The sequence below is a fragment of the Gorilla gorilla genome, chromosome 6 (genome assembly GCF_029281585.2).
Source record: "Gorilla gorilla gorilla isolate KB3781 chromosome 6, NHGRI_mGorGor1-v2.1_pri, whole genome shotgun sequence".
Taxonomy (NCBI): domain Eukaryota; kingdom Metazoa; phylum Chordata; class Mammalia; order Primates; family Hominidae; genus Gorilla; species Gorilla gorilla.
The window spans coordinates 133,772,025-133,797,576 of record NC_073230.2 but is presented as its reverse complement, the minus strand read 5'-3'; the positions used below and the strand labels follow the sequence as shown (position 1 = coordinate 133,797,576).

The window sequence follows — 25,552 nt, the reverse complement described above, 5'->3', positions numbered from 1 at the left end:
AATTTTGATATTTCATTTTTAAGGTAGACATAACCATATTGATATTATATTCCAAGCAGTACAATTTCCCACCCATTAATGATAATTTGGCTCTTATATATGGCAAAAGAGAGAGGTGATTAATGAAGGTGATCAATGGAGGCTTCCAAACTAACAATTAATAATTCAGTGACAGAGAGGCTGCAACCACAAACTATTTGGAAAACAGACAAATTTTGAATTTCAGAAAATAATAATCTATTGGTGGTATGTTACAGTTTCTTTCAGAAAAAATGGCCCTTTTGAATTATCTGAGGCAAAAAAGAAAGAAAATTATTTGAGAAGTGAATTGTGTGCTGGGTAAAGCTTCTGTTCAACGATGTATCTTAAAACTTGAAATAGTAATTTCTCTCATTCTGTGATATGTGTTATTTCAGCACACCAAACACTAGATGAAGTGTAATAGATTTTATAAAAATGCCAAGGCAGGTAATAATTTACATGTTCTTTTTTTATTAAAAAAATCAATAGTATGTATTATAAACCTTGTGAAATGCTGACACAGGAAAAAAATCCATGTTCAAATCAGTTTTCTTTGTACAGATAAATGGCCTCGGATGTAAACCAGACAATGATTAGCTAATTCCTTTTCTGATCTATATTTCTAAAGTAGAATCTACACAAATGAATGAGTTGTGACCATTTCCATTTAAAATTTATAGTTACAGCTGAGCTAAGCTTTGGAAAAATATTTGAAGATGTGTGTTTTTCTTTTTGCAGGGAATGCATTCTAAATTTTCTTATAAACCTATTACTTTACACTTTTATTTACCAAGCATATTCTTTTTCAAGGATTATGTGTTTTTGACAGCATTTAAATTTCACTAAAAACAAAGTTGAACTACCAAGAGCAACAGTAATAAATATTTTATACTTTATGTAGTCTTTTCATATCTACCTAATCCACATAACAACTTGGGTGAGCAGAGCTGAGAGTAGGTATTAGTGTCCTTATTATACAGATGAGAAAACTGTGTTTCCAAAAATATAAATAATTGATATCGACCTGGGCTCCAATAGAGTAGCTGGAGCTCTTTGGTTTTGTTCATGGTCCAAATAAGTTAGAGAACCAGAACTTGGCAACCATCCAAGTAGGTAGGCATCATTGTTCAGGTTAAGGAAGGGACTACTCATGAATGAGATACCACCACAGACAAACACAGGTAGCTCCTCCTTCAGGACTTTCCCCAGCCACTCTCCAAGCATGGTACCTGAGTTCTATAGCCCACCACTTTAAGAATGATGCCCAACTCTGGGCCAAGCATGTGTGAATTACAATGGAGCTTCTAAGGGAGCAGGTAAAGGGATTTTTCCCTGTTTAGCTTTGATTCCTTTCTGTGTAGTGATAGAGATTAGTGACACATTTATGTGGTCTAGAGTAAAAAGGATAGAAACATATCTTACATGTGTAACTTAAACTCTAAGCTAATGAGATGAGAAGGGAAGCTATATCACTGTTTCATTTTGGCAACTTATTTTTCCTGTTTCATTATTAATCCAGATTTCCCTCTTCTAAATTTTTTTTTAAAGAAACAAGATACTACAGTTAGAGTAGAAGCTTCCTTCCATCCCATGACCATTCTTCTATTTCCTGAGGTGACTAATATTCTGAAGTTGATCTGTATTTATTCCATTCACATATTTTATATGATACACCATGTATGATTATCAAATTGTTTTATGTGCATTTTAAGAGCTACACAAACGGTAGCATTATATAGTTAACACATCAAGTTCTATGTTTTTCCCTTACATTTATGTTTCTGAGATTCAGTCTTGGTGATACACATAAGCCTAGTTTGTCCTTTTTATGAGTATACAAGAAAATATAAATTCAGTGAGAGCAGAACTTTATTTTATTCACTGCTCTGACCTAAGTAACTTGAGCAGAATATTTCTTTAATGAAGTAGTGAATTTGAGAGAATGAGTTAGTGTATATAAATGAATAAATTAATGTACAAATGAATGTGTGCTATTAGCTTTTATTTTTTCCTATTTCTGGCTTTGTCTGATTTTGATATTAAGGTTATTCTGCCTTCACAAAATGAACTGAGTAGCTTTAAAACATTTTGTATAAATGTATATTTATTCCGCAGGATATGCTAAGGTCTAGCACTTTCTTCTGGGTAGATCTTGATGAATGATTGATTTCTTTAATGTTATAGTTCGATTACAGTTTCTGAAAATTTTCTTCTTGAACTATTTTTGGTAGTTTATATTTTTCCATACAATTATTCCTGTTGTCTCCATTTTTAGATTTAATGGTGTATTAGTTTACTATTGCTACTGCAACAAATAACCACAAATTTTGTGGCTTAAAACAACACACATTCATTATCTTACAGTTATGGAGGTCAGAAGTCTCAAATGGGCTAGTAGATCCTTTTTTATGCCCATTCTAGCTTCCAGAGATTGCCCACATCACTTGGCTTGTGTTTGTTTTTACTCTGACCCTCCTGCCTCTCATTTGTAAGGGCTCTTGTGATTATAATGTACCCACCTGGATAATCACGATACTCTCCCCATCTCAAGAGTCTTAGCTGAATTACATTGGCAAAATCCCTTTTGCTCTGTAAGGTAACATACTCACAGGTATTAGGAATTAGGATTCGGACATCTTTTGGGGGGGGGCATTATTCTATTTACCACAATTGGTATCATATGTTCCATTGTGTTTTCTCCTGCCTCTCTAGATGTGTTGCTTTAAAAAAATTCAGGCCGGGTGTGATGGCTCACGCCTGTAATGCCAGCGCTTTGGGAGGCCGAGGCGGGCGGATCACGAGGTCAGGAGCTCAAGACCAGCCTGGCCAACACAGTGAAACCCCGTCTTTGTTAAAAATACAAAAAAATTAGCCGGCATGGTGGCGGGTGCCTGTAGTCCCAGCTACTTGGGAGGCTGAGGCAGGAGAATCGTTTGAACCCGGGGGGGCGGAGGTTGCAGTGAGTTGAGATCGCACCACTGCACTCCAGCCTGGGCGACACAGCAAGACTCTGTTTAAAAAAAAATTCAGAATGTGTTTATTTCTTCCTCTATCATTTTCTCTTCATTAATTTGTCTATTTTATTAGCTATGCCCTGACAGTTTTGACAGGGTTGTGGGATATAGTAGAAAGGTTGGAAAGGCATGGACAGCCGTGCTGGGAGTGCTGTTCAAGTAATTTTCTGCCTCCAGTCATTTCCCACTACTTCATCAAATACAACTACCTCACTATGCTCTGGGTGGTACGAAGTAACCCATGGTAGGATGCTTCCCAACTCAGTGTTAAAGGTAGTGGTGCATCCTGAGCTTTCTCGCTCTGCATCTCAATCGTGGAACTGGTAATTCTCTATGACTGACACATCTGAGCTCCCATTCTCTCCTATCTCTAGGGAATACCTGAGGAGGTGAGGTTTCACCTTCTTACTCCCCGCGGCCCAACCCCCGTCCGCCACTCCCCCGCCCCGCCCCTCGCCCCCCCAGAGCTGAGACCTGGGCATGCGCATCAGCCGCAACAGATTGGAGGGGACCCTGCTGCTCACTCCCCTGCTACCCTCCTCCCTTCCCTCCCCCGACCGCTCTCATATTCCCGTTCCCACCCCCACCCCCCACTCCCGCCCCGCACCCGCCCCTAGCCCGGGCTCGGGGACCTGTCAGGCTGGTTTCGACAGCTGGGGAATTAACCTGTCCCGCCCATCCCTAGCCTCGAGCCGCGCAGGCTCCGCGCCTCCGCCCTTGTTCCCTCCCAGCTCCTCCGAGTGGAAGCCGCTACAAATGGCTTGAATGAAACGTGTGTGGGTTTAGTGAGTGGTGAACCACCAGGGGATCCCGTCTCCCCACAAACCAGTATCTCTCCGAGGAGGAGGCGAAGGAGTGGGAGGAGGCAACGAGCGGAGAGTCGAGCTTCGCGGGCGCGCGCAGCGGCTGGAGCGCGGGGGCGAGGCCGGGCCACCTCCCCTTCCCGGCCGCGCACTGCCTGGCCCGCGGCGGTTCCAGGCACCACCCTTCCCGTCCAGGCTGCGCCCGCAGTGGCAGTAACTAGCTCCCGCGGCTAGCGGCACTGTCCACCGACGAGCGGCGCCCTCTTCTCCCCCTTCTCCCCACGATTTCCTTCTCTGCGGCGGCACGCCGTCCAGCAGCCCTCTTCGCCCCGTCGTCAACTTTGAGCTGGAGGAGAAGCAACTTTGGCAGTGGCCGCGGGGTTGGAATCCCGCTTCTCCTCAGCAGCAGTAGGCTCGCAAGTCGCTGGGGTTAGGTGGGGCAAGAGTTTCGCCGGCGCATTAGCGCTGCTTCGGACTGTTTGCAACGTGTTTCCAGCGAGCTGGGAGCGGGGTCGTGACTGCGAGTCGTCTGGGGGAGGGGGACTTGTTTTTCTTTTCCTCTAGAGACCGGCTTGCAACTGGATCAAACGCTGTCGAAAGGATGTAAATAGGCAGAGCAACTGTTACCAAGAGGGCCACCACCCCCACCCAAAGGCAGTGAGGAGTGTGGGGCTTCGTCTGGGCTCCCCCGAGTCTCAACAGTAATCAACAGTCAGGTGTTGATTGCAACTTTTCAAGGTCAGCCACCGGCAGTAGCCTATTCCCTCTAGGAACCTTGGAGGGCATACCTTGCTGGGACTCAACTTGGCTGAGAAATGCACAAGATGCCAAAGGAGGAAGGATTATAGGGGGCGTGTGTGTGACCCCCAAGACCGATCTTCCGCTATCACCGTAATCTCCGGTTCCCCGCTACCCGGGCGGGGGTGAGTATGTGACATGTGCCTAACTCTCAGCAGCAACTTCGGCAGCAGGTGTCGATCCTAACTAAGCAGAAGCTGCGGCTGCCGGGTGTGCCCTCACCAAGCCATGCGAGCCCCGGGCGCGCTTCTCGCCCGCATGTCGCGGCTACTGCTTCTGCTACTGCTCAAGGTGTTTGCCTCTTCTGCCCTCGGGGTCGCCCCTGCGTCCAGAAACGAAACTTGTCTGGGGGAGAGCTGTGCACCTACAGTGATCCAGCGCCGCGGCAGGGACGCCTGGGGACCGGGAAATTCTGCAAGAGACGTTCTGCGAGCCCGAGCACCCAGGGAGGAGCAGGGGGCAGCGTTTCTTGCGGGGCCCTCCTGGGACTTGCTGGCGGCCCCGGTCCGTGACCCGGCTGCAGGCAGAGGGGCGGAGGCGTCGGCCGCCGGACCCCCGGGACCTCCAACCAGGCCACCTGGCCCCTGGAGGTGGAAAGGTGCTCGGGGTCAGGAGCCTTCTGAAACTTTGGGGAGAGGGAACCCCACGGCCCTCCAGCTCTTCCTTCAGATCTCAGAGGAGGAAGAGAAGGGTCCCAGAGGCGCTGGCATTTCCGGGCGCAGCCAGGAGCAGAGTGTGAAGACAGTCCCCGGAGCCAGCGATCTTTTTTACTGGCCAAGGAGAGTCGGGAAACTCCAGGGTTCCCACCACAAGCCCCTGTCCAAGACGGCCAATGGACTGGCGGGGCACGAAGGGTGGACAATTGCACTCCCGGGCCGGGCGCTGGCACAGAATGGATCCTTGGGTGAAGGAATCCATGAGCCTGGGGGTCCCCGCCGGGGAAACAGCACTAACCGGCGCGTGAGACTGAAGAACCCCTTCTACCCGCTGACCCAGGAGTCCTATGGAGCCTACGCGGTCATGTGTCTGTCCGTGGTGATCTTCGGGACCGGCATCATTGGCAACCTGGCGGTGATGTGCATCGTGTGCCACAACTACTACATGCGGAGCATCTCCAACTCCCTCTTGGCCAACCTGGCCTTCTGGGACTTTCTCATCATCTTCTTCTGCCTTCCGCTGGTCATCTTCCACGAGCTGACCAAGAAGTGGCTGCTGGAGGACTTCTCCTGCAAGATCGTGCCCTATATAGAGGTAATGCCTTCCAGGGGCTCTCAAGCTATTGGCTTTATCTGTTTTCGGGATTATAGCATCAGAGAACTGCTGCTGGATGCACCTATCTAGCTGAACGCCTTTCCTTTTTATCTGGGGCCCTCTTTCATTTCTCTTTCCAATCATTTATGCATGTATGTATATACAAAAAGAGGCAGCTTCGCGAAATCACCTTCAAATTCATCTGCTCCTGGGCCGTAAAAAAATGATGATCTCACAATATACAGAATTGTTTGGAGTATAAATCTATCTCCCTGAATATGGTGTTATGCATATTTCTGATTTGGGGATTTTAGGGTTAAGTAAATGGCCAGCCTAAGGTTGTCATCATCAGAGCCTACAAGGAAAAAAAAAAAAAAAAAATTAGCATTTGTGTACTAGTTACCAAGTGCTTCAATGTGAGTTTTCCCCCAAGAAGATTATTGCATTTTTTCTTAAACAGCAAAGTTGGAGTAACATTTTATTGAAAGAAAGAAAGAAAATTATGTTTGTCAGTTGGCCTCATGATATATTAATAACCTCTCAAATTAGTTTAAGTGTCTGGCTGTCTTCCATGCTATCCCATCTAAATTCTTAAGTCATTTTTTGTTTCTGTCTTTTCCCATCTCGGTTTCTTAATTTTATTTTTGTGTGTTTGCGTGAACTTAATCAAAAATAAGACTTTGGCCAGCGTGGCACATAATTTGTTTAACATTCTCAAAGTTATACATTTGTTATTTGTTATGGGTGGAAAGATTGGCTATTTTAAGGGATTGACCCTAAGACTAGAAAATTTCTTGGGAAGAAGGGGGCACATCTAGTTTCCAAACTTTGGAAACAAAAATCATTTTGAGTGAAATTGCATTGTTTCATCCTACAGCTAGTGTCCTGGCCCACTATTGTGGTAGGTGGAATTTGCTCTTTAAATGGCCTCTCTTTAAACACCAGCTCTTGGAAGGGGCCCAACTGTTTTGCTGCCAGTTGTGTTTTTAGCCAGCTGGCCCTTGATTTTCTCCATTCAGACAGTCCATTTCATTTATGGAAGCAGAAGAAGGGAAACTGTAAATATTCCGCAACCCCTGATCCTGTCTGGCACCAGGGCCTGTGACACTATGTTCAACATTGTTCCAGGCCTAAAGCTGGGGGATAAGTAAACAGAAAACAGTACCTACTTAGACGGACCAAAGCTGGAGACAGTAAATAAGACCCTCTGTTATCTTGACAGGGATCAGGTGCAGGATCATTCCATGACTATGAAATCAGCTGTTGCTGCTTTAGCAGCATCCATGATTTCTCCTGCTGCCAAGCCTGGCGTATCTCTGAAACATCTACTTTGTTTGGTAGACAATTCATTTTTGAATTGTGAAGGAGCCAGTTGAACTCATGTTAGAGAATATGTGTCTATTTACCAAACTGCCTCTTCAAGTTCAGTTTCGAATTTCTTTTTTTCTTTTTTTTTTTTTATCAGAAGAAATTGACTTATGCAAGAAAGAGACAAAAGTATAAAGCGGACAAGAGAGGTACCTCAATGACAGAGAAGTGTATTGGTTTATCTCACTGGAAATGTACTGGACATGTAGAAATCTGTATACACTAGAGGGAAAAACAATAGGACAGAAAAAGGAAATTGGGGAAAGAAAAATAAAAATCACCAAAGTTCTTGAAAGAACACCTTAAAAGAAAAGAATATCAAATTCAGGAAAGATTATAAAAACTTTGGTTAATTTAATGAGATATAAGCATTTTGAGCAATGGCATTTATTATGTACTTATTTTAATTTTCTTTTTCCATAATTCTGAGTTTGTACAAATGTAATACTTTCATTTGTATTTCACTTTTTAATTTAATCAGCTCCTCCTTAAGAGTGCTTTGTTTTTTGCCTCTTATTATTAGTAAAATCTTTTACTTTCTGTATTTTTGCTTAACTTTTCCCCATCCTAGTAGCTTTCTCTATTTTTCAGTTATTAGTGCTAGCATTTATTTTTCTTAGAGAATCAAAGGCTTAAAAAATTCACTCATTTGTTTATTTTTTAAAATTACAGTATAATATACATTTTTACTGTTAAAATAGTGAATGAACATCTTAATATGTAGCATTTCTATATTTCTACCTAATCCTTATTACTCTGAAATAATTTTAGAATGGTTTATAAAAATAATTATTGGACAATATTGCTGGCTTCATAATTCCTGATTACTGAGAACAAGAGCTACAGTCCAAATCTCAAAATAAAAGTGTGTCTCCAGGAGGCACTGATGTTTTCACAAAAGTAAGAGGTATTTAGGGTTTCTCCTACGTTGGGTTCCTGCAAAAACAGGCCCTGAGATGTAGATTTATTGGGGCATCAAGTTTATTGGGTTGTGCTCTCAGGTTCAACCTATTAGGGAAAGAAGAAAGCAGGACTGGGCGGGCAAAGGGAGAAGTTGAACTGTGATGCAATTGCCACAGAGACCTCAGCTGACACCATTAGGAGCTTTTGGGCTGGGATGGCCATGCAGCCATATCCCAAATTGAGGCAAGAGGGCTCAGCCTTTACATCTCTTTATGGACCAGTCATTAGATGTAAGACATTGGATGCAAGCCTGCTCCCAGGATGGGGTATAACCTTGAGTTGGGTGGATCTCTTTGGTCAAGGGCAATTCCTAGAGAGGGATGCAGCTAAGCACTGTCAACCAATAGCCCCAGCAGCTGGAGGAATCAGTGCTTCATTCTTGAAGGACTTTGGAGGGAGCTGTCTGGGTGCAAAACCACAGCATCCACTACAGTAGCTTTTTTTTTTTTTTTTTTTTTTTTTTGAGACGGAGTCTTGCTCTGTCACCAGGCTGGGGTGCAGTGGCACGATCTCAGCTCACTGCAACCTCTGCTTCAGGGGTTCAAGCTATTCTGCCTCAGCCTCCCAAGTAACTGTGACTACGGGCGCATGTCACCACACCCGGCTAATTGTTTTTGTATTTTTAGTAGAGATGGGCTTTCACCATGTTGGCCAGGATGGTCTTGATCTCCTGACCTTGTGATCTGCCCACCTCTGCCTCCCAAAGTTCTGGGATTACAGGCGTGAGCCACCGCGCCCAGCTTACAGTAGCTTTTGAACAATCATGTTAAATCAGACATAGATAATGTTCTAATCCAACTCCCTCATTTTAAAGATGAAATTTGAAGCTCAGAGACTATCCTAAACATATATACCTAGTCAGTAGCCACCAGACCCTTGGTCTCAATGCTTCATGTTTATATTTGCTGATTAGACCAACCTGTATGAAGCACAAGCTTTATCCAGTGAGTGTTTTCTTTTCCTTTCTGCTCCTTGGCATCTGAAAAATTTTTTCTTTTTTTTATCCACTAGACAGGAAAAAATAAAAACCTGTAAACATCATTTGTTATATTATGAAATGTATAGCTTCTTTTGTTTCTCATAAACTGTAAGTTCTGCAATTGGTAGTTAATTAAAATTTTTTAAATTGCAGTAATCTGAGACAACTATACTTTTTAATTTGCCTAGCATGATGACTTTAATGACCAAAAAGTTATATAGGTTAAATTTTATGTTCTTAAAATCATGAAGTATGTTAGATTGGTGAAGGACATTACGAATACATTACATTTGTTCAAACTTTCTCCAAATCCCCTTCCAAAATTTTGCCTCTGACCTCAAGACTTTTAAAAATTTTTTGACATCTTGTCTACTTTCATATTTCTAAATTTTGCCATTCCTTCACTTGTTACTTTCTTATTTTATTTCTTGGCTATTTTTCCTTTCTTTAACTATGTATAATACCTTCTTATAGATTTATGATGTAGCATTCACCATTTTCCAGTAATATGTTTAACCTTTTTCAGTGTTTTTATTTTTAATTTTTTCGTAGTTAATTTTAAATTTTATTCTCAATAGATTATGATTGAATTTTATAATTTTTCTCTCTCAGCTTCTCTTTTGCTTTATTTTTCTTTTCTACCACAGTTCTTTCTCCTGTACAGCTTGAGTGTTAGCATAATCTGAAGGGAATCGTGGGATTTTGGGGAAGATTTGGGTTTGTGTAGAAAAATATGAGGTACTTCTTGGGTAAAAACTATACTTTTTCTAATTTTCATTCAACTCCTCTTTCTATTTTAATTTGTTGGCCTAAAGCTTGAGGATAGCACCCAGCTTCCAAGGTCTATTGTGAGAAAGGAAGTTTTATGATGTTTAATATTGCTGTGAGTGAGAATGTTCTGGGAACTGTTGGAGTTGATGACTTTTCCCTTTCTATTCCAGGATTATGACATCTTTATGGCCTAATAATAAATCTCATAAAGTCGAAGGACAAATGAAATGGTAGGAAAAGCCGGATAGGAGAGAAGAAAATTTCGATAGATGATGGCCATCCTCCTAGACACATCAGTTTAAAGTGGTTTATTACTTAGTCACAAGAAAAAAACTATACTCAAAACAAAACTTGTATATGTAGTGTGCTTTTTTGTGTATTAGGGGAGGTGGAGATATGTGTGGGTGTGGATTGCAATAGGAGAATGGCAGAGGAGTTCTCCACCACACCTACCATTCACTTAGGAATCTAACAAGTGTTTAAAACCAAATAATTTGGGCCAGGTGTGGTGGCACACCCCTGTAATCTCAGCACTTTGGGAGGCCTATGCAGGCAGATTGCTTAAGCCCAGGAGTTCAAGATCAGCCTGGCCAACATGGCGAAACTCCATCTTTACAAAAAATACAAAAATTAACGGGATGTGGTGGTACATGCCTGTAGTCCCAACCATTCAGGAGGCTGGGGTAGGAGGATTTCTGGAGCCTTGGAGGTTGAAGCTGCAGTGATCCATGATCATGCCACTGCATTCCAGCCTAGGTGACAGAGTGGGACCCTGTCTCAAAAAAAAAAAAAAATTCAAATAATTCAGACATCAAATATGGCAACTGGAATGAATCTTTGCTCATTATTTAATGGAAGTCAGAATCAAGGTATCATCTGACCCAGATCCCAGATAACAGATTAAGGTCTGTTTGGACATTAATTGGAGGTTTTGAATGATCGAGATTCTCTTTAGTTTAAAGAACCCACACCTTCATGGAGTGTTGTAGAACAGAAGGCTTCAAATAATTATAATGAGATAACCCCAGATCTAACTGTATTTTTATTTTACTGGGATAAAACCCCTGCACTGAGGTGGAGAGAGAATAAAGGGAGCATGTCTTACCATGGCCTCTGGTCTGGGAATAATTTGTGACAAGTCTAGAATCTTTTCTAATGAGAGGAACCAGCTTCTCCAATGACTTTAGCAATACTGGTTTTAAGTTGAGTGGAACAAATGGCTCTTTCATTGCCTTAGATTGTAGCTAGCACTGACAAGAAAGAAAGGGTTTTTGGAGGTTGAAGATGACAGCGCCATACAACTATCTGATTCTACACAGATTTCCCTAGAACGCCTGTATTCAAGTAATAGAACATTTATCATGGCATATAGTAAGTTTTCTTTGAGAGGTGGATTAGTCATTAGGTATTCTGCTGGACTTTTAAGTGGAAACTTACTGTTTTATGAGCAATTTTAAAGTTACTAATAGTATTCTTAGGGAAAATGTGCTCAATATATGAGAATGGTGCTGAACAAATATTTTATGACTTCCCATTAATCTTTTAGTAATCATTTTATATATTCCCATGCAAATGAAAATATTTAGCTGATGACTCTAACAGGAAGAAAAGTGTTTCTTAGAGTGTGCTTTTATTTATAACTCCATTTCTGAATGGTGTATGGTGAAGTTAACTGAATTTGGATCTTCCACAAGAAAGAAAAGCTTTATAATATTCAAATAAGAAATCCAAATAGTTTGCTTTGCCATTGATCATAATGAGAATGTGTCCTTTTCTAAAGCTTGTCAATGAAGTATAAATAGGAAAATTGATTTTTTAACTTCCCTTCTATAGATATTGTCTGGCATTCAGCTTTTAAGGATTATATATATATAAAACAGCAGCACCCAATAACTGATTAAAGAACAATTTGAATAATTTATTATTTTCTGTAATCCTTTTCCATAGGTGTCATCATTCGTTCATTTGTTCACCATTCATTGATTTATCAAATGTTTACCTGGCTTTTCTTCTATGCGAGGTACTATTAGGAGTGGGCAGGAGAAGAAGGCAATACAGGAAGAGGGGGAAAAGTTTCCAAAGATGAATATCATAGATGAGCCACTGCCATTAAAATTACAGAAAAGTAAAGTAATGTTCTACACCATGATGAATATTATAATAGAGGTTTGAACAAAGCATCGTGGAAGCTCAGAAATGGCACTGAAATGGGTCAAGTCACAGTTGTGCTTGTTATGACCAGAGATGGAGAAATTAAAGGGAAAACTGTGCTCCCTCTAATTCTTTTCAGTTACATTCTTACTATTAATCTTCATAAATGCCTATACAGCCTAGATCCATGATGAAAAGTTACAAATGTGAAAATCTTTTAATTCTTGCTTTTTTGTTTCCTTTAGCTTTCCCAGGATAGAAAGTCCATAATAATAATTGGCAAAATAATTCAGCAAATAGCTCAGTTCTAGAAATTTCTTTTAAAATATGGAATTTGTGCCAGTGCCTAGGATATCTATCTCTGCTTTACAATTAGTCCTTATTAGCTATAAGGACACTAAATACGTCAAAATTAAACATTTTATTTAAATGAATGGCTTATTTGGCAATGTAATAACAGTATATTAAATTGAGTCCTTTTCTTCTGAAAAAATCAAAACATATACAAATTGTTTAATTTGACCTTGGGGAACCTAAGAAAGAAGATGGACAAGGGCGATACTTTAGACTCCATTGTGGAGTCGAGGAAAGGGGAGCACAATGAATGGACTTTCTCAAGAATTGGATTAATCTCTCAAGCACATAATCAGAGTGAAGATTTATTCTGAGCTCCTGAGGGCTTCCAAGGTATCCTGCCATGTCAGCAAAGTATCCTTCCACAGAGACAAGGAGGCAAATGTGTCTGCAGAAGTAAAACAGATATGAGCTTATAAGTTTACCGAAGGCTGAGTGGGTGAGGGTCTACCTTTGCTTTCATACTTAGGCTGCATGGACCTTGATACAATTTTTACACCTTTAATGGCATTTGTCTTATGTGTGGCAGCCTTTTAACAGTATCCCATTGGAAGCACATGGACCTGTGTCTGGGATGTAGATTGTGGGAGAGGGATGGGAAGGCAGCTATGCAGTGCAGTTTGTCTCTGCCTCTGCACTTCTGCTCCATCCTCCAGGGATGCTCATGTCATTTCACTTCCCATGAATTGACCTGCCAAGGTCCAATAATGAACTCAACCTTGTTGCCAAGACTAACTCTTAAATATCCTAATTGGAATAATATTCTTTGTGCCAGAAGAGATGATCTCATCCAAAATTTCAGAGTGGAGTTGAGAATGGGATTACTGCAACCTCAAATATGGAGGGTCTTTTTTTATTTGCAGAGTAAGCGTAGGTACTTTTCATAAACTTCCATAAAACGCAGGATATGATCACTGTGCCAGTCTTGTTCTTGAGACAGAATACTTTCCAATTGTGAATTTGTAATAGTTTTCAGTGTTATCTGTCTGTATACTTGAATAGTTCATAGCATTCATTAATGAGGCCAAGGTCATTGATTTGATCCCTGCCTAGAATGAGACATTCTTATTAGGTCTGTGACTCTACTCAGGGATGTTACTTTTTTCTTTTTTTCTGTCAAAATAGCCCCTTCCTCATCAATTCCCATCTTCAGGGCCTATCTTTACTATTGTCTTCCTAATTCAAATCCTTTTTATATCAGAAAAGCATCTGATAAGCCAATTCGCATCAAGATATGCAATTTAGAAATAACTGCCTTTTATAAGAAGATTGAATCAAGAAAGAAATTTCCTTAACAGACTACCAATAGTGAAATTTTGGTTAAAAGCAGATAAATTTTGTCCTAAAATATGGTTTCTCAATTTTATTAAAATCATGATGACCTAACTATACATAATTTTGTTTTTAGTTTGAGTTCACAATCATGCAAATCAATGTCATTAGTCAGAAAGGGAAATAGGTAAAAATGTGTTACTGCTTTTTGGAAACTCATCAGAACCCCAAGGTAAGGAACTGAAATTCCAGGTCACTTTAAGATTGACTAGGAACATCATAATAATACCAAAGATTGAAAACTGGACTGTGGGCTTGGGGGAAATATTACATTTTGAAATGATTTTGTAATTACTGAGAATAAACATGGAATCTTTAGAACCTAACATAGATGGTTTATATCTTAAGACAAAATGATGCTAATCTTGCTTTATTTACATTTTTATTTTAATAAACACCTGACAGATTAATAGGAATTATAACATGTTAGGTTGTAGTTAAATGAATTTTTTTTAACCATATAAGGAATGTACTATGCTATAGACATCATAATTGGTAAGAAACCTTAATTCAAGATAGGACTATAAAGAAAAAGAGGATTTATGGAATCAAGACAAGTTTTGGGAGAATATGTTGATTTTTAAATAGTCTTAAACGGCTTTTAAAATAAGGAAAGCGTGGTATCAAGCTTAGGCAAAAGAAAAGAAGGTGGAGAATGAGGCAGTAAGGACAGTTGATAGTTGATGCTTTCAAAATATTTTTCCCCCATGGCATTGGGAATCACATATAAATGGAATAGTCTGAGTATATTAGAAATAAATGGTTATTTATTATATGTGGGCATATCAGACTAAATATCAGTTGATAAGGATAAGAAGTCTTCTCTTTGACTGTGGAACAGTGGCCGCCAGAGTTCTGTTTCATTCCAGAGAGTGCACAAGCAGTGTGTGCGTGAATGTAAGGGGTGAGGAAAGTCTCTCCTTCTCTGCTTTTGGTTTAGAAATACTAATCGAAGTGTGTCACTGCCATAGTATCATGATCTGCATACACTCCAAAATTAAGACCTTTTGCAAAAGGTCATCTTATTCAGAGCAGTCTGATAAACAGTGGCTCTGATAAACTTGTTCCCCCACTCGTGCTCAAAAAAGTATCTCCCATGGGAAGCTGCCCTGAAATGCTGCAAGGACAAGGATAATGGAAAAATGCAAGAAGAAGCCAAAGGCATAGAAGCTCCAGCCATTTAGAGGTTCTACCCTGTGCTCATCCTGCTCTTTTCCTGACTGGTTGTTAGGCCTGTAACCACTGACATAATAGGTTATCATTCACAGCCCAAATGAATGGGTTTTCTTAACAATAATGCCCTTGTTTTGAGGGTTACTTGTAAACAAAGGACAGCACATAAATAGATGTACTTAAAGATTTTTTTATGTAAAATATAAGCCAGCCTAGAATGCAGTTAACAAGAACTTGGTTAGAAATTTTCCTATTTTGTAAAAACCAGTGTATTCTAGTCACTTCACTGTACTTGAGCATGTAGATTCAATTTCATAGGAAGGAAATTTTGCTTAGAAGGATACTGTTTCGTTTTTTCTTTTCCCATCGGTGTTATCACTGATTTGTACCGGGAAGTTTTGCGAAAGACACAATTTACTTTATGATTTGTATTTTATGGGCTCTGTGTTGTCTACTTCACATCTTACTCTCATTTTTAATCTTTTTTAACTTGTCTGCAGTTAGCTTCTGAGAAATGCAGCAGTAGCTAAGACAGGATCTCTGCAGATTACTGGTTTTCATAAAGCACCCATGGGCTCTTTCTTCATATCATTTTGAATGAACAGAGATTTAATGTAGCACAAAGTGGCTATGGTAGCCCAGGTTCCTCAGGTCCTGATAGTTGCTTTAAATTAGAAACTTGAGCAGTGGGAAAAATGAAATCTAGTTATATCTTGACTTATAAAGCATGCTTTTTACCTTTTATTAGGTATTTTGCCTTATAAGTTTCTTTCTGTTTGTATTATTTTTTTAAGAGAAACCTAGGGAAACATGGGACTTAAAATTACTGGGAAGAGTGATACATTTTTTTCTTATTTTATCAAGAGATAGTTTCACTCTGAATCTTTCCCCAAAGTCATTGTTGTCATGTAACTTACTGACTGGGTTAATTTCTCATCGGGGTATAAAGTGGCTGTCTTAAGTTGGACAGCATAGGTGCTGAACCAAAATTTGGGACTCACGATCTCATAAATACATGTTTAACAGAGGGATAAAATATTTGAAAGCTGAGGTATATTTATGGTTCTCATAACTACCAAGTTGGGTTTCTCTAAATTCAGTCTTGCCAGTGGTGATAAGGGACTAGATGAGGACCCGTATCATTTCCACGCAGGTGACTGTATTTGTACTCCTTCATTATCCTAACCAAACTACCTGTTTTTTGTTGGTTTCTTTCCGTAACAAAATTTAAAAGGTAACTCAAGAAGCCATTCACAAAAACTTCCATTATATTTTCAAAATCCTCCATACTTTATAGGTTTTTTTTTCCATTTTGTGGTAGACTTTCATAGTGTATCATATCAGCATCCACAATTAGGGGAGAAATACATATTACCTTGCTCCTTGTTAAGAAAACTGAGGCAAGGAGAAGATGAGAACTAATCTGTCAGAGTATTGAATGTCGCTTGAATATTGAACATCTGGAATGTCACTTGAAATATCTGGATCATTAAATTAAGCCAGTTGCATCTTGACTGTAATTAGGAATAAACCTTTTTAGATGACTTCAAAATGGAGTTTTGTTAGAAAAACATTCAAAATATAGAATATAATAAAATTATTTTATAATATGAGTGTTTTAAGCCCTTAATATTCATTCTCCAGTATCTTATAAATCTCCAAATAAGCAAATATTGTAATAGCATAAATTTTACCCCTAAAATTATCATTATAAGAGAAAATTTATCTATTATCTCTATATTATTTAAGAGAAAACTTAAGAAACCCATCCAAACTTTAAATGATTTATTTAATGATTTTCTAAATGACTAAAGTAACATATAAAGCTAATGGCAATCCTTCCTGGGCTATTTTTTTTCCTACACAGGAGCAAACTTTTACAACTTTACGAGGGTTACTATGTATGTCAAGAGCAACAAAGAGTACATTTAGACATGAATTCCGGGTGGTCTTCAAGTTCTCTTTCCTTTTTGTACCATCCTTGTATCCCACGGATTTAAATAGATACTTCAGTTAAAATACAAATCATTACTGTACTGCATTGTTAATAAACAGTCAAACTGACAATCACAAGGTTATCCTAGTCTAATAGACTAAGTAGGACATAGATGATATTTGCAAAGAATTGGATCATATCTCTTGAAATGCAACTATACATCAGGAGAGGTTTTATAATTTGGTCAGTCTGTAAAGTTAGTTAGACATCTGTAGCAATTTCCCTAGGAGATACTGTGAAATTATGTTTGTCTTCCAATCTTGTTAAACTAGTGATTCTCAACTGCAGTCTCCAGGCAAACATGGATATGTCCCAGATCAAGGGGAGTCACAGTGAGCATGCCAGAAACTGTTAGTCAATCCTCTCTGCCTAGTAGACTGTAATGAGTCATTCCATATATAAAGCAACTTGCTGGCTGCATGGTAGCAGGTGGGAGATAGTCGAGAAGTTGTCATAGATTCCAAACCTCTTGAGGATAAAATTCCTGCTTTATTCATCATTGTTCCCAGCAGCAGCTACAGTATATTTTATAGATTCTCTCTCTTTCTCTCTTAAAAACAAGACACACACACATATAGCATTGTGCTAATGCAGTGGTCTCTTTGCTAGTAATACAGTGTTCAATAAAAGCATAATAATGGGAACAGTTTAGGGGTGATCAAGAAGAATGACCCTAAACCCCTCACTTTGGTGTCCAAAGCCTCACTGCTCCACATGTGGGCTGGGTGGGAGCTGAAGGAGCTCTATTGTTGTTACTCTGGGACACAAAGAAGAGCAGAACATTGTTGTTTGAAAGATCTTAGAGTTGTTTATTTTGATTCCTTTCCATCTCTGGATTCTAATGCCAATCCTCTCAAAATGCTCAATATCTTATTTTCCCCAATAGTTAAAATTTTGTTTCTATTTTTCCGCTGATCTTGAAATTCTCAAAATTAATAGTCTTGTCTCTGAAAAGTGTTTACAGTTCTGCTTTTGTTGCTGTTAATTATTCCTCCCATTGCAGTTTAATTAATAAGAGATTGCATCTTACTCATTCAGTCTCTCAGGATGTTGCTTCACAGAACTACCCATCTAAGCCAATGCTTAACAGCTTTACTCCTGAGAGCATATTTCATGGTGATACTGAATTTTAGCAATCAGATATGGTCATTAAATGCAGAAGATCTGGCGTTCATGATGCAGTTTTATAATTGCACATAATTGCACTATTCATCTTAGTAGAATTTTTAATAAGCTGCATGTAAACAAGTATATTTCAAAATTGTGATAGAAATCTTTTCATGTTGCTCCAACATCTAGGAATTTTAATTACATGGATAGATTTCATGTTTGGGTAAGAAGAAATTAGAACGCCACTCATTATTCATATGATTTTTATCAATTAATTTCTGAGGTGTGCAGTTACTACTTTACACATATTTAAAGCCTCCTATAAATAATTTGGAAAAGTACTGACAGGGCCTTTGCACATTTCTTGCTCTTTCACACCATAAAATATAATGCGTAAGTGAATTTACAGAAAAAAGATCTGAAGTAATATCACCGCAGGCAGTGGCAGCAGGAGAGAGTAGATGTCTAGGACTGGCATTTGGGATGCAGTTGCCAAGAGCAACTGCATCCCAAGTGCTAGCTGCATTTGGAGCAGTGCTACTTTCTTTGGCTCCTTCAGCAACTTTCTCTGTTGCTCTTGTGACCTTTCTGGACTGTTTACCCTGTTGCAGCTGGATCCTAACTGCAGAGAGTACTATCAGAGAAAAGTTCAATTTGAAAACAGAAGCCTGGATGTAGGAGCTTTTTGAAATTTGTATATGAAAACTGGGGAGGATTCCTTAATTCATGATTTATCAAAAAGACTACAGATCATATATGTTTGAGCTTTTGACTTGGTACTAAAGCTTTTGGGAATATGACTGAAGAATTGAGCATCCTCAGATTGAAAACACAGTATAGAATTCCTGATGATAAGTTGGAATACATGTAAATCTTGCTTAACATTTGTCCTGGCTTTTGATGTCTTATGAGATTGAAGGTAAAGAACCTGGAAAAACATTGTTTTGCTTTCTTAGGCAGTTAACATCTTCTAATTAAGAGCGGATGTGCAGCACAGCTTCTGATATCTAAGGAGTTGGTAATCTAACACACCCATCATAATACATGTCCACCCGCATGCATTTGCCGTTACCTTTCATTAAAGACTTTGTAACTCCTGGAATTAGGTATGCAGTTACTAGCATATGTGATAATTGATCCATATTTTTTCAATCTGTAGATTTAAAACTAGGGAGATTAATAGAGAAGATGCTATCTTTTGCGCATTGTGTGTTCTTTGCAAGTAATGATAGAAAACCACCAAGCAAATAGATGTTCTGAGCCTCTGAAAGATTGCCTCTCCTCAGAGTCTCCAGTATTTTTATGTTACTGAGCTTTCCTTTTAATAGAAATCCTATTTGTGATTTCAAAAGGATGTATAGCATAAACTTTGGAAGCCTTGTATTTGTGGACTCACTTGGGCTATAAAGTGACGGGGAAGCATGAACAAAGATTTGCCTTAGTGAAGATGGCACGAAAGCCTTGACGAGGGTTTCTGATAGTTTAAGAAGTTTTGTTTTGTTTTTGACAGACTTAGGAGAAATGAATCAAAACATTTGAAAAACTAATATACAAATGTCAAGTTTCAAAAATCTATAAACTAAGGTACTGTAATTTCTACGTGATACTGTTTGATACAGAATTTTAGGAAGTGGCCAGCCGTTCTTATATGTCTTTAAATGTGGCAATTACTGGCATTTTAAAACATGATCATAAGACAGTTGTACAATGTGGACCTCAATTTTAGAATTATTTTGTGCCTCTAGCATAGATGCAAAATGAATTTTCATCAATGTGAACAATTTTTAATTTGAAGGTTAATTATTAAAAGATGAAAGTGGAGATGATTTTTTGTCATTTGCAGTCATATTAGGTTGATGTTTCGTATACCAATGTTTATGGGAGACATTCTGAAAAATTTGGAGAATAAGAATTGTGGTTATAAGCCCAATTGTGCCTCTTTATCTGCACTGACTAGAGCTTTGCTAGCCATATTTTTTTTTCATTTTTGCTTTTAATATAGTTAACACCTCATTATACCTCATTTTCAGACTATCTCCACTACTAGTTATGAGAGTAGTCAGGGCATAAATACAATGTCCTTATTTTCCATATTAGAACTAGTAGATGCCGTCTGATATGTAGTGTACAAGGAGGAAATATTTGACATTGGAACTGTCAGAGTCCACAAGGCAAGTTGCCATAGCTCTGGGAAGAGTGACAGCTTGAATGTAGTAGATAAACAACTAATGTTTTGAGTACTAAAATTGTATGACAAATGGTTTCCCTTTTGTCAACATCATCCCTTTGACTTTTAAAAAATTAGATATTAACATTATACTTACATTTCCCCTGCCCCTTTACCAGGGAATAGCCTATAACCATGCTTCTTAAACCTTCCTACCAGCAGGCAGGGGAGAGCAAATGCTTATATTCAAGTTGTCTGGGATGTAGACCAAAGCATTCCATCCACCCAGGGAGTTTTCTTTTAGTCTCATATTTTATCTGAAACGTTATTAACATTTTACCTTCTACTCATTGTTCTTGTTTAAATATATAAATAATGACTACATTTATTACATATTAAATTACTTAAAATTTCCCCAGAATATTTAAGTAGGTTTAATATTGCCAGGTGATTGCTGTGTTTATGTTGTAACTTTGAGAACCATCGTCCCCATCTTGGTTGACTATGATATGCTTGAGGGAAGGGACTGCTTCTTGTAACTTTCTATTTTCTCGATACCAAGCATAGTGCTCGGCATAGAGTTGATATAAATAAATGTGAGCTTGTGTTGGATATGTATCTGTTTGCCCCATTTGAGTACATGTACAATGCTTAATAAATGTTTTATAAGTAAATGAAATGATAGCATGCTTACATTAGGAACATGTGTTTATATTCCTGGAAAGCCTCTATGTGAAAAAAAAATAGGTACATATTTTTGGTTCTTAACCTTTAAATGTTGATTTTTTTAGATGTCTGGACCATATGCTTATAAGAGCAGTGCCTTTTTGAATACAGTTTTTCATGTGGTTATTATCAAGGAGTTTTATGCTCCAAAATTTTCCTGTGTTTGGGATATCTAGACATTCTTTTTGGCTATTTTCTGCATATTTTCTTGTATTTTTACATGTTCTATTTTAGTATCTCCTATTTCTTTAAATTTGATGTACATACCTATTTTATGAGAAATATACTTCTTATGTCTGATTCTGTATCTTTGGCATATAAATTCATAGTGGCTCATTGTCTCTTGCATATTGTGACTTTTGATTTTGTGAACCCATGTCCCTTGAATTTTAACTATAGGATTTTTTGAGGCCTGGTTTTAAAGTGCATTCTTCCAGAGAGGATTTATGTTTGATTTTAACCAGGTGCCTGGGATTATTTTAAATTGTATTTTGGGTTTTCTGAGCCACGTAGATCCTGGAAATTCTGATCCTAACACCATGTAAGTTCAGGCTCCCAGTTAGAATTTGCCATTTTTTTCCCTCCTTTTCCCCCAGTTCATCCAGACCCAAACCCTGTCATCCAGGCAGATTTCTTCATTATCTCTCTTTCTTTTTTCCCTTTACACCTCTAAAGATGTCAGCATTTGAGGAGTTCCAAATTCATAGGGAGTCTTTGACCCAATCCCCACCCACATTGGCCCCAGCTCTGTTTCCTGTCTCTGTGCACCTGGGCACCTTGCCCCATTTTTCTAGCTAAAACTAACTTGAAACCCTCACCAGGATTGGCAGGTGCCCCTAGGGCAAACACGCAGCATGAAGAGGGAGGGGTCTCTGGCTTGTTTGAAATTTGTTTCCTTTTTGATTTTGGCCTCTGGAGAATTTCCCTTTCTTGTTTTCCGTAAGTGTATGCCTTTGAAAATAATATTGTAATACTTTATTTTGCATTTAGGAAAATTTGGAGGAACCCTCCAATCATTTAGTCCATTGGAGACAATAAGCTCTTGAGTGTTTGCTGTGTATAAGGCACACTACTGACCCTCACACTGGAAAACATGAGCATCCTGGTCAGCAATGAAAATGGGAATTTCTGCACTACCCTGACTCCTTATCTAGATCTCCTAGTGGCAGACATTTTCGTGGTGAATAAAATTTTTAGTGTATCTGAGTTCTGATCTATAATAAAAAGGGATTGGACTAGCTGATCTTTATGGATCCTTCCAGTCCTAAATGTTCTGCACTCCATGACCCTCAAACCACTACAGTGTGTTTTCTTTTTTTATGCTTACAATGATTCAGCTGACGTCCTGAGCCCAGTTACCCATGCCTCATTCTGGAAAACTGTTCTCTCTCTCTCTCTCATTTTTATTTATCCATATTTTTTTTTACAGTTTTGCCAATCTGCATTTATTTCCTAGTGCTTTGATCTTTCAGGGGACACCGGGAATAAAATGTCTTCTATGTTCCCCCACAGGTCGCTTCTCTGGGAGTCACCACCTTCACCTTATGTGCTCTGTGCATAGACCGCTTCCGTGCTGCCACCAACGTACAGATGTACTACGAAATGATCGAAAACTGTTCCTCAACAACTGCCAAACTTGCTGTTATATGGGTGGGAGCTCTATTGTTAGCACTTCCAGAAGTTGTTCTCCGCCAGCTGAGCAAGGAGGATTTGGGGTTTAGTGGCCGAGCTCCGGCAGAAAGGTGCATTATTAAGATCTCTCCTGATTTACCAGACACCATCTATGTTCTAGCCCTCACCTACGACAGTGCGAGACTCTGGTGGTATTTTGGCTGTTACTTTTGTTTGCCCACGCTTTTCACCATCACCTGCTCTCTAGTGACTGCGAGGAAAATCCGCAAAGCAGAGAAAGCCTGTACCCGAGGGAATAAGCGGCAGATTCAGCTAGAGAGTCAGATGAACTGTACAGTAGTGGCACTGACCATTTTATATGGATTTTGCATTATTCCTGAAAATATCTGCAACATTGTTACTGCCTACATGGCTACAGGGGTTTCGCAGCAGACAATGGACCTCCTTAATATCATCAGCCAGTTCCTTTTGTTCTTTAAGTCCTGTGTCACCCCAGTCCTCCTTTTCTGTCTCTGCAAACCCTTCAGTCGGGCCTTCATGGAGTGCTGCTGCTGTTGCTGTGAGGAATGCATTCAGAAGTCTTCAACGGTGACCAGTGATGACAATGACAACGAGTACACCACGGAACTCGAACTCTCGCCTTTCAGTACCATACGCCGTGAAATGTCCACTTTTGCTTCTGTCGGAACTCATTGCTGAAGGACAGTACTTGGTTGGGTCAGATTTATTTGTTTGATTTTCATATCCCGTGAAAGTTTTTAATTCATATTTTTCCTTATAAGGAAAAATGCAAAAAAGAAACAATAAAGAAAGAAATATTAACTACTGTAGAACTGATTTTACAAATTAATATTTGTGCTTTGAAAAAAAGTTTCTATTTAGTTATTTAAGAAGAATGAGAAGGCCAATAGTTTTAGATCATTTTATCTGGTATGGTGCTAATATTTTATTTGAAAAAAGTTACTGCAACTTAACTTAAAATTGCTAACATTTTTTCTTCTTTTAAAAATACAATTATTGTATATTGATTATAGCCATGTGATTTTGTAGGTTATTTTATATTTGAGTTGTGATTGAAAGTATGTTGTATATGGTATTGTGAGATGATTTGTACTTGGAAGCATTCACAAAGTAGCACCAAATAAATTACACTTTATTCTTTAATGTCATTGTCAATCTACTTTTAACCAATATTCAATAAATCTTCTAATTGCCTTAAAGATACAGTTACTGGTTCTATGCACAATTTAAAACCGGCCTTACTGTTTTATAACATATTTTCTTTTAAGGCAGGTAATCATTATGTTATAAAGAAGTTTTTCTAATAGCAGTATTTTATATGCATGATTCATAAAACTATGTTGTATGTTAAAACAAAGCTGTATTTTTAATATTCAGGTATAGATGTCAAATTACTTCTGAATACTTATAAAATATGAATAAATAGCAGAGTAGGAAGAAAGTTTCTTTTTTAAAAAATTCACCTCTGAACTAGCACATAGAGCTACAGATTTTCCCTTGGGGAATTATGGGCAGAATCAAGAATTTTAAAATGCAGTTGTCATCTGATTTCCTCTGAACACTGACCTTTGAAGCTTTGTGAATCCTACGTAAAGCACTCTGAGTTCTAATTTTTCTCCTTTTGAAAAATAAACTTGATGAAATCTATACAACTTAATTTCTTTAAGTGCAATGAAAGTATAGGAGTAGAATAATAAAATATTTATATATTTTTATTAGAACATTCTACCTTTAACTTCATACTTCATAAACTCTGAATAAAAAAACCTAACCTCCTCCATTGGGAATATTCAAATCCCCTCTTTTGCCTCTTCGGGAGTTTAAAATGCAGCAGTTGTGTAGGATGCTTGCTGTGTGGGACACATGTCTAACTCAGGTGGCAGAGACCATGACCTAGTGACACAGTGATATTTAAAAGCTACCAAAGAAGATGTGTAGTTGGATGTCTTTGTCTTCAGAAAAATCTTGTTATAGAGGACCCAGTTTTCTTGCTGGGAAAACGTATTTTCTGCTTGTTGATTTCTGTTCTACTCAGCATAAAAGTCAGTATTCCTTTTTCCAAATTATTACATGATGTTATTTAAAAATCATTAAAGAGATTGGTGCAGGTGAAACTTAAAATGGCAGTGCCCAGCTATCTCCTTTTTCCCAGTCCAATACTTTTCAAAGGGGTTTTTTCCCTCCATTGTGTGTATTCTGTGGGATCTGCAGGAGAATTCAGACAAGGTGCCCTTGTCTTCTTGTAGATCCCTGTAATAGGTCTTCGGAAAATTTCTCAAGAGGACACCTGAGCTAGGTTTTGGCTGCTGAGCAGAACAGCAACTGTGATTCCATAGTGTCTCTCCTGATATTTAGTCACTTTATAAATCAAGGAACAATTGAGCATGTCGTGTAGAAAAGATTCTATCCTATTACCCGAGTAACTAAAGGTAAATAGGTCACAGCCTCAGACGTTACAGAATCAGGCAGGGATGACATGGATGGGAAGGAATAAAATAAATACATAGACAACTATGATATAAGCTGGGGCTTGTTAGGTGCCTCAGGAAGATGTGAAGTTCTGCGATACTTTGGAATAGAGGGAATGCTTGTCGGGTTAGAAGAGAGCATGAAAGGCTTTATGAGATAACTGGATGAGTGGGCTTTTAGAAGGAGCTGATGAAAGATGGTGTGAGGAGTGGACACTTCAGGAGGAGAGAGCTAATTTATAAAGGAATAGAAGAAGAAATCAGTGGGTGTGATTGAAGAATAAACAGCCCAGTTTGACTTCTGTGCTGCGTGTGCATAGCAGCCTTGTGGGAAATATTAAAGAAAATATGCACCAAGGCCATCTAATAATAGGACCATGTTTTGAAAGATGTTTACATGGTGGTGCTTCAGGAAATGGGGCTTTGCTTTCAAGGTTTTTGAGTATGGAGAAAT

At 38.8% G+C, this 25,552-nt stretch overlaps 1 protein-coding gene across 1 annotated transcript; it reads left to right on the top strand.

The window, feature by feature from the left end:
• The first annotated feature begins 3,526 nt into the window (after nucleotides 1-3,526).
• On the top strand, nucleotides 3,527-23,829 carry GPR37 (G protein-coupled receptor 37). Its single transcript, XM_004046146.5, has 2 exons — nucleotides 3,527-5,887; nucleotides 22,490-23,829. Exons 1-2 carry the CDS (start codon nucleotides 4,865-4,867, stop codon nucleotides 23,306-23,308), a joined length of 1,842 nt encoding a protein of 613 aa, XP_004046194.2. The 5' UTR covers nucleotides 3,527-4,864; the 3' UTR covers nucleotides 23,309-23,829.
• Nucleotides 23,830-25,552: the final 1,723 nt, after the last annotated feature.